We start from the raw sequence: 13,204 nt of genomic DNA, 5'->3' as shown, positions 1-13,204 counted from the left end.
GAGGCTGAGTAGCCACAAGAACATTTAAGGCTCCTTAAGGACTTTCCACGTACCTGAGACTCTTGTAGCAGATGTGATATGGGAAGCTTTCTACAGCACGAAAGGGCCGGGAGAGGAAGGGGCAGAAGTGTGTGTGTGGAGGGGGTGTTATTTCACCAAGAAAAGCCTCCCTCCCACCAGATCTAAGTGAAAAGGAAAAAAAAATAAACCTTTCCACGGAACGTCCCCAGTGTTTAATACTGAAAAATGACTCGTGGCAATGAAACCAGTCACCCCCAGCCCCATCCTGTGTGCTTCTTACCTGTGGGAACGAGCACAAGGTAACAAGGACAAGTGGGGGGAACAGAGCAAAGGGCGGGGGGATACAAATCTCTCCTAAAAGGCTCTGTGAAGAGTTCAATTCCCTCCACTAGCGGCCCCTCCCCTCCGCTGCCTTTCCACCTCCCCCTCCCCCTCCCCCTCCCCTCTCTCCAGAGCCCGAGGAGGGATTGGCAATTTCTCCCCGTCTGTCCCGCCCACCCCCCGGGTCCCTCTGCGAATCAGCGGGATGCTGTCAGCGCGTCAGTTTCTCCGGCTCCCCTCTGCCAGTCCCAAGCGCGTCTCTTATCAAAGAAACACACCAACTGCATTGAATCATATCATTATCATGGGGACTGTTTGTTTTTCATGGCACTTTTGTTTGTTTTTCGCTCTCTTGTTTACTGGCAGGTTTGCGGGAGGCAATGGGGTCCCAGGTAAGAGAGATCTTTCACCTACTCCTCTTTCTTTAGACTCGGGTTATGGAAAGCAATTGCTGATGAAGGCACTGTATTTCTTCTCCTTCTGGAAAGGTGTGGGGAAGGAGGGAGGGATAGACCTATTTTGATTTTGCTGCTAATATTGCGAAGGGCTTTAAAGTTGCTGTGGGGAGGGGTGGCCCTCTGTGTTTGATGCTCTTATATTCAAAGAGACGTTTTTGGGAGGATTGTTTTTAAAGTTACTTCCCATAAGTACTTGTGAAAATAGATAACTGGTGCAAATAAACCTAGGTTCTGTGCAAGGGGAAAGTTAGATATAGTATGTTTTAAAGTTTCCCGAATCTTTCCATCAACCTAAAGACCCGATATTACCCTCCACTTATCTTATACCTTTTAAATAGCCCCCCCTATAAAATATAAACTTCGCTACGTTGTAAAATCTCTCCACAGAAATGCTGTAAACCAGTGAGGGTTTACACGGTTTGTTGGTAAAGATATATATAGCTCTTGAAGTTTGATTTTTAAAAAAAACCTTAAGGTGGCATTTTTAATCGCTTCTCCCAAAATATAAGGGGATTGATGAAGCAAAATGCACGATACTTTTGTACAAATTGCTGTAACCCAAGAAAGACAATGTGAAATTAGTAGCAGGGGAAAAGCTCATAATTGATTTTGCCCTTTTCATTTGACTCATTGGCATTCACTCCTGACTCCCAGGCATCTTCTGGTTGCTGAGAAATGTCCCCCTTGGCTCAATGCAGTTTGAATTTTTGACGGCATTATAAAGAGCCCAGCTGTCACTTTTGCTGATCTTGACGGGAGATGTGTGCCAGTTTAATGAGTCAAAAATATGAACCAGGGCATTTTAAAAAATCATTCTTCTTTTTGTGCTTGACTGAATCTGTGCCTGATCTGAGCAAAATACCCTCAGCCCCCCTCCCCAAGTGAATTCACGTAAATCACAGCTAGATCTGAACTGGCTCAGCAGCTAAAATAAACGAAAGGGAAAGAAAGAAGGAACCCGATTACAGCAGCCCCGCGTTTCTCAAGGAGACACAATACTCAGCGTTCGAGAGGGGAAAAAAAAACTTTTTTTCTTCCTATTCCTTTAAAAAAAAAATCCAGATTCCTTGTTGTTTGCTTGGTCAGATTCTTAAAGGAAAGCGAAGGTGCACCCTGAAAGCAATTCTGTCCTTTATCCCTCCTCTTTGCAAAGTTCTCTGATGTGTGCAATATCTGATTATTCGCCTCCCTCCAAATAGCCCCTCCTGTCCCCGGTGACTTTGAAGGATCCTTGTTCCATCACTGGAGATGGCTGAGTGAGCATTTCTGAAACAATTAGCGTTAGGATTTCAAGCTAACAATACAACTGTTTTCACTTTACTGCACCTTTTCTGAGGATCTGTTAATCTAATTGGCATGAAATAAACTGCACATGGATGTTACTGGATTCCTTCTCTTCCCCCTCGCGTTACTTTATAAGCATAAATCCTAGCTTCACTTTATCGTGCTTTAACTGTTATCCAGATAATAAAATATTACTCCTGATCAGAGGGCTCCCTCTACGTGTGTGTGTGTGTGTAGCTAGAGAGCCCCAGATGTGCCTACTGCATTAAATTGTGAGGAAATCCATTTGAAGTGTATTCCCACTAAGGGGGATTTTCCTTATTGACATTAAGACAGCAATCAATAGCCCATGGCCACTTTCTTCCTTTAGCGCTGAGGCTTTGGAGAGCCAGTCTCCCACAGAAACTGACATTCTTCCAAAGGGTCTGTCCTTTCCCTCCCCCTTGGCAACTTCATTGCCTCTTCTCTGTCACTTCATGCATGCAACTACAGTAGATGGAGAAAGGAGGAAGTGTGTGTAGGTTGCACTGGATTTTTAATTTTCCCACGTACATCCGCAGAACGTCAGTGAAAAGAGTTTATCTTTATATGTTCACTTCATTAACATTCCCTTCTTCTCAACCCATTCTCTCCCTCCCCCCCCCCCTAAAATATCTAAGGAGAAAACCAGTGCTCATCATTGGGGGAGGGTTACTTTTTTTTTTTTAAGCAATCTTGTATCCTTGTTTAACAAGTCTGCACACCATTAAAGACTCTGAAAAGAGAACGTTCAGAAAGGTTGAACATGCAGCTTCTTTTAAATTAGTTTTGGGGTGTATATATACATTTACTGCAGGTTACTTTTCTCCCCACAAATTTCCGGAGTTCCTTATGCTTTCCCATTCATTTGGGTGGTGGATTTTTTTTCTTTGGGGCCCTTAATAAAAAAGAATTAATGTAGTTTGATTCTTCAAATATTTTTCTCATTTCTCTGCTAAGATAGTTTAGAGAGGTGACGTCTCTGTCTTTCTAAATTAAAAATATATGTTTTCTGGCAAAATCCAAATTTCCCTTTCCGGGTCACTTAAATCATCTCTTATTTTGATTAGACAGACTAATAGAGTTGGTTAAAATTAGCGTGTACATTTTTCCAGTGTGGATCTACACTATAGACTGTGTAGATACAAAACTTCTAACACATGCAAATAATTTGTTTCCTATGCATGTGTAGGATTTTTTGAGCCTTTAAACTTTGTGGAGGAATAAAACTAGCTTTAGAGAATTAAAGTTCGGAATATTTTTATACAAGCAAAAAAAGAACAGCAGCAACAATAACCAAATAGAATAAACTCCTCTGTTCATAGTGAGACTCAGAAGGCAGTCAACTAAACAGCTTTTTCAGTTGGAGTTTCCATGTAAAGGGTTTTCTGATCTCTCACTGTTGAGATCTTATACCTCTCATGTGTTCATTCTGTGGTTACAGATGCTGATGAATGTACCGAAGGGACAGACGACTGCCACATTGATGCAATATGTCAAAATACACCTAAATCCTACAAATGCATCTGTAAACCGGGTTATAAAGGAGAAGGGAAACAATGTGAAGGTAAGGATAGCTCCTCTTTCTTTTCTCTTCCCCTCCTTTCTTATTTGTTTGCTCTGTAAACGCTTCTGTAAATAGCTGAATTCCTCAAACGATTAATATAGATTTACAGCTGCTTAACCTGAAATCTTGGTGTTTATTGGCAAGCATCCCCTGCTGCTTCTGCTAATTGTTCTGCTTCAACAACATAGTGTCCTGCAGTCCGCTTTAAATATAAAACCAGAGGAATTCGTCTTCTATCAAAGCCAGTCCGGTTTTAAACAAAAATGTTCCAAGAAGCGCACGGGGGTGTTTAGTTTTCAGTGTTTAAAAAGGTCCTATTCAAATCACGTGATCATAACCCTGGTGGAGAGGGCTCTGAGCCCGGAACACTCCAAACAGTTTTGGCTGGTACTAAGCAGTGACCCTGAACTGCTGTGTGTGGTTACCGGGGAATGGGGGGTGGGGGGTAGGAGAGTAAATCTCTAGACCTTCCCTTCTAATTCTCATATCACACAAATCAGTGATGGGAGAGACAGTTTATGAAGTACTTGTTATTTCTCTTTAAAATTCCCCACAGTTAAAGACTGGTAGTAACATAGGATGCGGTGCTGAACCAATGGCCCATATACTCCAGTGTCCCATTGCTGGCAGTGACCAGTACCAGATGTTTCAGAGGAAGATGCAAAAAACTGTAGGCAGTCATGGGCTAACCTGTTTCTCCACCCTCCCCACAAAGGTTTCCTCCTAATCCCTAATAGTTAGACATTGGCATAAACCTTGAAAAGTCCCGGTTTATATATCTTCCAAAGCTCTTTTTTACATATTTACTATTATAGCTCTGCGTGATCTTGTTATCCAGGTAGGTATCCAAAGCTTTTTATTTAATGCTCATAAGCTTTTTGGGCTCAATGATATCTTGGGATGAGTTCTGCAGGCACACTGTATATCATGTGACAAAAATATTTTTTCTTGTTGGCTTTGAATTTGCTACCTTTCATTTTCATTGAGTGTCCCTTTGTTCTTGTGTAAGTGACAAATTCTCTCTCCCTCTCTGAATTACAATGATTAAAAAGTTTGGGTAGGAAACCCAGTTTTTCAGCTCTCCCTACATTTGATTTACTGATGTTATCAAGAGACTATAAACCTTCCTGAGTTTCTGGACCCTCACCAGGAGCCTGATCCAACCCCCACTGAAGTCAGTGGAAGATCTATGATGGATTTCCATAGGACAAGAACTGTAACTGAGCAAAAAACCAAAAACTTTGGGAGGCTCTTAAAGTGATGTGTATATAAAATGACTGTATCTCTGGAACATCTTCCCTACTTGATCTGTGCAAAGCTATAAAATTAGCCTTTTTTAAAGCCCATTTTTTATTTCAAGGGGCCTTTGGCATGCCATTGGGTTTATTGTATTTATACTGAGTTTAATGGTGATTTTACTTTCATCTTTAAGTCAATCCATTCTAAGTGTCTAGGGTATTTTGATAGGCATTATATAAATTAATATTTCAAATGTTATAAATTTCATCTTGTCTTTTGCACTTCACCAGAAAGATCATTCTTTGTTAGCACCCCAGGATGCAGGGGTTTCTGTTTTTTTTTTCACTTGTAGATGCTTAGCAGTGATATAAATTCCCTTCCAAATCTATATGTTTTTCTAGTGCAGTCTGCAATTTTTTTCAAAATGTTTAGTGCAGTATACTGCCAGTCCATTAAAAAGATTAAAGACCTAAAAATGACTTTGCTGAAGTCCACAAAAATTTGAAACCCCGTATTATTCTCACTAGACTCCAAAATGTTTGTTCAAGTGCCCTCATAAAGCATTTTTGTGGTTATCATATTTTTCTGTCTTGGGCTTAAATTGACAGAAATAAATTCCTACTGTTCACCTCTTGGTGCTGTAGTGTCTCTGAACTGCTGTTTGTTGGAAGCCAGAGGGTTTTTTTTTTTTCTTGCAAATAGATTGAGAGAATATTTATGCAGCTCCATTTTCCTCCCCCATTCTTATCTTCCACACAATGAGTTCTACACTTAGAGAAAACCTAATTAAGGCTATTGCTAAAAAAGATGCGATGTCCTTAGCATTGATCCTTGTTGCTGTACTGGCTTTCCACATCAAACATTTCCTTAAGCATTAACTACTCATATTTTAGATGTTGATCTGTGTTTAATGGTTGACCTGGCTGATATTCATATTTATTTAATACATATATTTTTCTTTGCCTGACTTACCTTGGCTCATTTAAAAAAGACAGCTCTGTGAGTAGTAAAGTACAGATTTCCCTGCAAAATTGTGTACAAAATGGAATTTGTATGGCTAATTTTAAACTCCAGTGTTTGATGGTATTTAGAATCTGTCAAAGTTGATAAGTAAAGTAGGCAAGGCAAATTTGGACATGTTCTGCATGGATGTTAAGTTATTGGTTAATTCAGGTAAATTAATGTAAACTCTCTAAAATGTAATACCAGAGATTATGTACTGTGTGTGATATATAACATTAGCTTCTGCTAATGTTATGTGGATTATTACAGTAAGAACATTGCAGCAGTTTTATATCCATCTTAAGTTCTTGTCTGATAGAAAATTTTGTTTGGGTTAGGGGGACAATTTGACATATTTCAAATGCTTTCCTTCCTCAAACCTACCAATTCTTAAAAAGCTTGGAGGTTTATTTTATAATACTCATATAACTTCTCTCAATTTGATGAGCTCAAATCACTTTACAATCATCCGTTAATAAAGTTCCACAGGACCCTGATGAGGTGGGTGAACATCATTGTGGTTTTTTTAATAGATAAATATACTTGGGTCAGGGGTTGTCAAACTGGGGGTCAGGACCCCTCAGGAGGTTGTGTGGTTATTACATGGGGGGTCACAAGCTGTCAGCCTCCACCCCAAACCCTGCTTTTCCTCCAGCATTTATAATGATATTAAATATATTTTAAAAGTGTTTTTAATGTATAAGGGGGGGTCAGAGGCTTGCTATGTGAAAGGAGTCACCAGTACAAAAGTTTGAGAACCATTGACTTAAGTAGAGGGAGGTTAAGGTAAGGTCACACAGCAACTAAGTGGCAAAGCTAAGGTCTACCTCCCAGTCTGCTACGCAGCAAGAATAAATTAATTTTGCATCTTGATGTCAAACATACAAAAAATGCAGAGAAAAACAGAGCAACAGCATTGATTGTTATGTAATACATTACTACAAGACAAATACTGCCAGTAGCCAAACTCTTGAAAGCTATTTTGTAAGATACATGCGGTTATGCCTCTGATAACAAAGATAATTCTCCCAGTGAAATATGCCAAATAAAAATATCTACAGTGTCAAAGTCAGAACTAGAACAATTAATTATTCTGACTCTTTATACCAGAGTTCTTCCAAATGGTTTTTGATCTACTGAAATTTATTACCTATGAAAACAAGAGGTCATTTTGAAAGATAACATTGCCTCACTAAGTGTCCATTACAAGTGCCAGTGAGAACCATGATATATGTTGCTTAACTTCTTAAAAAAATTCAACACAGGGTAACCCTTTGATAGTGAAGTTGCTTTCTCCATTGAACCAAATTTTACAAAATAAGCTGGGGTTCCCCATAACCAGAACTGCAGCTCACATGCTGTAATCAACTGAAACAGATCAAGATTTATAAACCATAAACAGAGGTCACTAAAATTGTTAAATATACTGTAAATGGGTTACACTATACATGGTAACATATTTTCCTAGGGCCTGCCTTATTTATTTTTTTGAGTTAATGGAAATAACATTTTTGGGAACAGGGCAGGGATTGAAAACATACTTGATTTATGTATTTATAAAATTGGTCAGACACCCATGTTGTCTACACAGAAAATACAAACTCACAAATCTGGACATTATTGGTGTACTTTTTGAAATCTAGTCAATCATTTTAAAATAAAAAGGTGGGATCTTAATGTTAATACTTGCCTCTTCTGCTGTAGGAAAAGTGGAGCCCAGTTTCTTGTGCCAGAATCTATGCATTTGTTGCTACTCTATAAACAAAAGGGTTGGAATAAGTTTACAGATATAGAAACACCCTCTTGGGAACCTGAAGTCATCTTTTAGCAATTAGAGTGAAACAGTAACTTTTCCTGCTGATCATTAATTTCTCTGGGTAGGAATCTCTTGTCTGTACAGAGCTCCTCTAAATTTTGATTTTCCATGAACCTCAGTTGACTGGGCTTCTCTGACTGTCCAAGTTTTCCCAATAAAGGGGAAAGTTCCCCCAATCCCTCTGTGTCTCTCACCCTCTTTTGTTCTCCCTAGTTTCGCATTTTCTGCTCCCACCCATGCTCCTTCTGCTTTACCAGATACGAAAACAGGAGCCACAAAGAGCAGTTCCTATGCCCTGGTCCAGCCTGCAACTTTGCATCCTCTTTGAACAAACTACCCAGTTTAAGGTGTTTAAAATATGCTTCTAGGATCCAAATATCAAATGATACGTTAATAACCACAAGTACCAGAACTGTGGCCTTATTCTTCTATTGTCAGAAGCCACTTCCTTTCTTTATAGAAGTGTCACTTTCAACATTTTAAAATGGCATTAAACATATATACTGTGTGTGTGTGTGTGTGTGTGCGCGTTTAATTATATGGAGCAACTGTCAAGCTCCAATCCCATTGCTAGAATTGCTAGTATCCATTTTGGACACTATTGATATTTCCCACTGGCAGAAAAAATACCTTATGCCATGGAAGATGTCATTGGTTGCAAGGGCCCTCTAGAGCTAGTGTCTCCACTTGAGGGCCCCATACTTGATAGCATATCTGTCCCAAATGGTCATGGGAAGATATTTTTCTTTATGATATCAGTGCCTGGGAGTTAAACTTTCTGGCAATTATAATCAGTGTTTCAAGATAATCTCCTAAAGTCTGTGCCTGTAGTGACTTTATCTGATAGCCCACTGAATTGCTTGATCCTATAGCTTACCTTTGTGCTCAGCCCTTCCCTTCAGGTTGGTATTCTAGTTACCTTCACAGCTGGAAGGCCATCACAAGGCCATCAGTTGCACCTGTTCTTCTTTTGGGTTTCATCTTCTATACAGAATCTTGTCTTCTACAATGTAAATTAGGTCATATTGGGAGGATGTGAGTCTTCCTGAGAGGAAGCTGTCAAGGCTAATTCCCCACTCCGGCACTCCGAGTGCAGAAGGTGGGGGCCCGCAAAGATTCTAAAAATTAATACTGGCCAATCCATGCTTGTATTAAACTCCCAAGGTTACAGCTTTTCTCTGACCTTGAATGGGTAGATGCTGCAACCACCCAAGTGCAGAACACCTTTGAGAGCCCAGGAGGATGCACTTTGGAATTATTTCCTTTGGGGTACCCTCAAGCCCTTTCATCCAAAGGAAATCAGCTGTTGCCACCAGCTAATTAAACAACATGTGCACAAACCTCTTAGGACACACAAATCCAATTCTGTTCTTAAAGGTAAATGTTATTAATTAAAAAAAAGTAAGAAAATACATCTGGAAACTCAGTCTATTTCTAGATTTTTTTAAAAACTACACAAATTAAGCACCTGGAATAGCTTTCTTGATTTCCTGCTTAAAGGTTACAAGCAAAGCAAAACAAAAGCACCTGGGATTAGCACAGAGGAATCCACAAGCCATAAAGAAATAAAAGGGATAAACCTAATCACACCTTCCTAGACATTTCCTGATCTACTTACGTATCTGGGGTTTTAAATGAGTAGTTCTAGGTATGATCTGATGATTTTTTTTCATACCTGGCCCAAGCTTCTTACAGCATAGCTCTGCCCTGTCTTCCTCTCTCTGGAGAACAACAGACAGACAGACAGACAAAGGGGAAGTTTTTTCTCAATTTTAAAAAGCTCTAGCCCTCCCATTGTCTCTTTTTGTTAGGTGCCCACTCACTTTATTACCTATGCATAGCAGTGAGACTTTTTACCCTTTACAGGTAAAGCAAGTAGAGAACAGCTACTTATTGGGATTTAATAGCTAACTGGCTGGCTGGGTGTCCATAAAAGGGAGCTACCCTTCCCCCCTTCGTTTATCACAGAAAGTCACTATGACTTTCTCATGATTTGAAAAGCTCTGCTCTGAGCTTTCTGACATGCAATGAGCTTTTCCTCTTGCTGCTGAGTTTCTATTCTTTTCCACAGTGACTTCATAGTCTCTCATCAGCGGTTCTTATCATTGGTCTACCTAGTTGGCCTGACTTTTAAATTTTTTTACTTCACACAGAATAAAAAAAAAGTGTCAATGGTAGTTCTGTGGTTGGCACATGTACTTTACTTTTCAATTAACATAATCCTTCAAATGTAAATTTTGTTTTTTTTGGTAATGTTCATAATGCTGCTGGTGGTAGGTAGTGCAACATGAGCTTTGTGTCCCATTATCATTGCAAAATCTCTTGAATAGTTGATTCTCAAGTTCTCACTCATGGGTCTTCTCAGGAAACCCAAATTGAAGGATAAAGTCTCTAAATAGTCAGTCAGCAGCTGTTGTATCTGATTGTTGGACAGACCTCATTTATTATACACTACAATGTACTTGTAGTCCCCTCCTTTCTAACGTATAAATGTCAATGCAGATGAGCTAGCAGAAGATAGTGGTGGTAATATTCTGCAAGGGGGGCTTTTTCTGAATTGTTCCCCATTAAATAACTGACACATTGCTAATATACTCTAGTTCTTCATTTGTGGCTAATAGAATAGCTTTTGTGCTGAATGAAATTTTATTTATCGTGTCACAGTAGAAACCTTAAGGCCGCAACCAACATTGTGGCTCCATTGTACCAGTCATTGTACAAACAGGTGCATGAGATGGTTCCTGCCTCAGAGAGCACACACATTCACTCCCGAGATGGGCCTTATTCTCATGCAAAAGTTTATAGAGTTCTGGTAGCACAATATGGATGTTTTATTTGTTTTTTGGGGGGAGGAGTAGGTTTGAATTCTTCCTCAATCTTAAATCAGACTCATTCTTGTATCAAGAGCCTCACAGCTGGAGTCTGCTGCTGTTTATGTCCTACTAAGTGCTTACTTTCTGCCTTTCCACTCAATTACTCATCTCAGTGAGGATTTAGGGTTCTGTAGGGTTTCTTACCCTGTGTTACTTTGAGCACCTATTGCCTGAAGGAAAGGTGTCAGGGGGAGAGGATCATCTCCCATTGCTGTCTGGACATGTCTGGAATAAGGATCTGGTATACTTTCTCCTCAAGCTGGGATTGTCTACTGGTCACCCATGGCCATTGTATTGACCCCAAGTATAGGTTATCCATATACAGAGAAAGAACCCGCATTGATGTTGTTTTCCCAGGCTTATGATGAAATTGAAATCTTTAATTCTGATACCCATCAGTAGCGTGGGGCATTTAGCTTTGTTATAGTCATTGCCTTTCAGTATAGGCAGAAAAGTGTGGAGCACAGTACAGCTAGAGCCTAAACTGTTCATTAAGAATCTGCTTTAAAGCGGAGAATTCTGATTTCCTGGAATGCACATGGCAGTACAATTCCTACCTGGATAAATATTTGTGATCCAAAGGCTATGATGTGCAATTTATCCTCACGCTGCTGATACAATAATGTCCCTCACCCTTTAACCAACACAATGCTTAAAATAAATGGTTGGCTGAATTCTGACAGGGTCGCAAATGGAGTAAATAAACTGTTCATCCGCATTTCCAATGCCTCTTGGTGGATTTCTGGGCAGGAAGCAAATGGAAAGTTTCTTGTTCTCGTGTTCATTAGGTCCTTTTTAAAATGGTCCCAGTAAGGATTTAGCAATTGAAGAAATATTTAATGAACCCTCAGGAAACCTATTAGCTTTTTGTATCTCATGGAATATGTCTGATCTCTTGTGTTCAGACTTTGAATGGTGGTGGCCATATGTCAACTGTCAGCTCCATGCCCTTCTCTTGAAATTAACCTTCCCAGCTACCAGAGTTCTCTCTTTTGAGGTGATCATAGTGACCATTTTTAATTTTACTCCATAGGTTTGCAATCTCTCAAGCACTTTCTAAAAATATTTTCCATGTACAGCTTAAAACCCTTGCTATACATCAGGATACCATCTAAAAATAGGTCTCTATATTATCCATGCAGTACTAGACAGCTGCTGCTTGCACTGGTCAATCCAATGGCAATACAGAGATCCACTCAGAGTTCTCATTTCCCAGCTCCTGTTTTGATACCTCATTCTGTGTAGTGTGTTTCACTGCCACAGAAGGAAGGGTCATCACAATGACTTCTGGGACCTCCTTGAATAGAATGATGTTGCGGCCTTTTCCCAGGACCCCAAGGTTATTCCATCAATCCACTCTCAGCAGATCCTTGGTATTGGACCATCTTTAGCAATGACACCACCTGATGTGGTAACACTGTTGTTGTTCTCTAGTTTCAGAAACATTAGGCATTCCTTCTTGCCTGTTTATGCTTTGTGTTTTCTGGCTGTCTTGGCATTGCTTTGGCTGGCTGCTTCAATCTGCTGAAAAGGCTCTGCCCCAGTGAATCCCCTTTGGTTGTTGATCCATCTCATTACAATAGATAAGGCTCATATCCTCAAGAAAGGTTCATCCTCTGGGACCTTCCAAATATTGCCTCATTTCAGCCTCGATATTATCACTGCATAGCCTTGTCATTATTGCCTGTAAACTTTTGCTTTAGGTAAAACTTGGCTTGGTCAGATGCAGACACAATATGCTTCTGCAGCTCCTTCCAGCAAATTAAAAAATCCAAAAGGGTTTCTCTGGGTTGCTGAACAGCTCTGGTCACATGTTATTAAAAATTATCTCCATCCTTTTTCTATGTATTGTGTCTTGAAAATCTGCTGCAGATAAGACTGAGCATGTATTTTCCCTGTAAGTACGCAGTTTCAGTCCTAAATTTATAGCTTTTATTATAGGTTTCTTAGTCTCTATACCCTTTCGTAACCTGGTCTTGGTTTGGTGCTTGAAGCTATAATAACTGATCTGGCTGTGCAATAATCCTGAGCTCCTTAGGGAACACTAAGGTACTGAAGTTGCTGTACTTGTAGTTTTACAGTTGCAGGTCTTCTAATACATTACAATATACCACTTCTTTTAGAGTTGCCAAATAAGACATTAATAGCTTATGTCTGATTTTGGCATCACTCCAGAATTATGGCTCTCTTGCTAGACCAGATCCCCTATATCAGAGATAACTGTTGTCTATTTTGGTCAAATAGATTTGCAGCTAGCCAGTTAAGCATAGACAAGGATATTCCATCATCTCCCAGCTTCATGGTGCTTTTCTCTCTAAGTATTAAATTCTCCTATCATTACTCACATTGAGTAGTGCCTTATTCTGTGAGCAGCTCCATTGATTTCAGTGAGAGCTAGTTCCAGAATGAAGTAGTACTCAATATTAGTAAGTGTATGAGAATGTAGCCCTGAGTGATCAGCTGCCCATCTGATCTGAGCACAATAACTCTGGCTTCTTCCTCCTGCTAGTCCCTGTTGATTTGAGAACTTCATATATATCTTTTCTTTTAAGCTAAAGAAAAGGTATCTCAGTATCTAACTATAAGGTTTCCTGTTCCTCTGCAT

At 39.7% G+C, this 13,204-nt stretch overlaps 1 protein-coding gene across 13 annotated transcripts in view; it reads left to right on the top strand.

The window, feature by feature from the left end:
• Positions 1–547: 547 nt before the first annotated feature.
• Positions 548–13,204, top strand: part of SCUBE1 (signal peptide, CUB domain and EGF like domain containing 1) — a 316,316-nt gene continuing 303,659 nt past the window's right edge. For all 13 annotated transcript variants that reach the window (XM_050924757.1, XM_050924748.1, XM_050924721.1 and 10 more), the window contains exons 1-2: positions 548–734; positions 3,547–3,669. In XM_050924757.1, coding sequence (XP_050780714.1) covers positions 548–734; positions 3,547–3,669 — 310 coding nt within the window. The remainder of the gene's footprint in view (positions 735–3,546; positions 3,670–13,204) is intronic.

The sequence above is a fragment of the Gopherus flavomarginatus genome, chromosome 1, assembly GCF_025201925.1.
Source record: "Gopherus flavomarginatus isolate rGopFla2 chromosome 1, rGopFla2.mat.asm, whole genome shotgun sequence".
Taxonomy (NCBI): domain Eukaryota; kingdom Metazoa; phylum Chordata; order Testudines; family Testudinidae; genus Gopherus; species Gopherus flavomarginatus.
The sequence above is the reverse complement of the archived record's forward strand: the minus strand, read 5'-3'. Positions and strand labels throughout refer to the sequence as shown.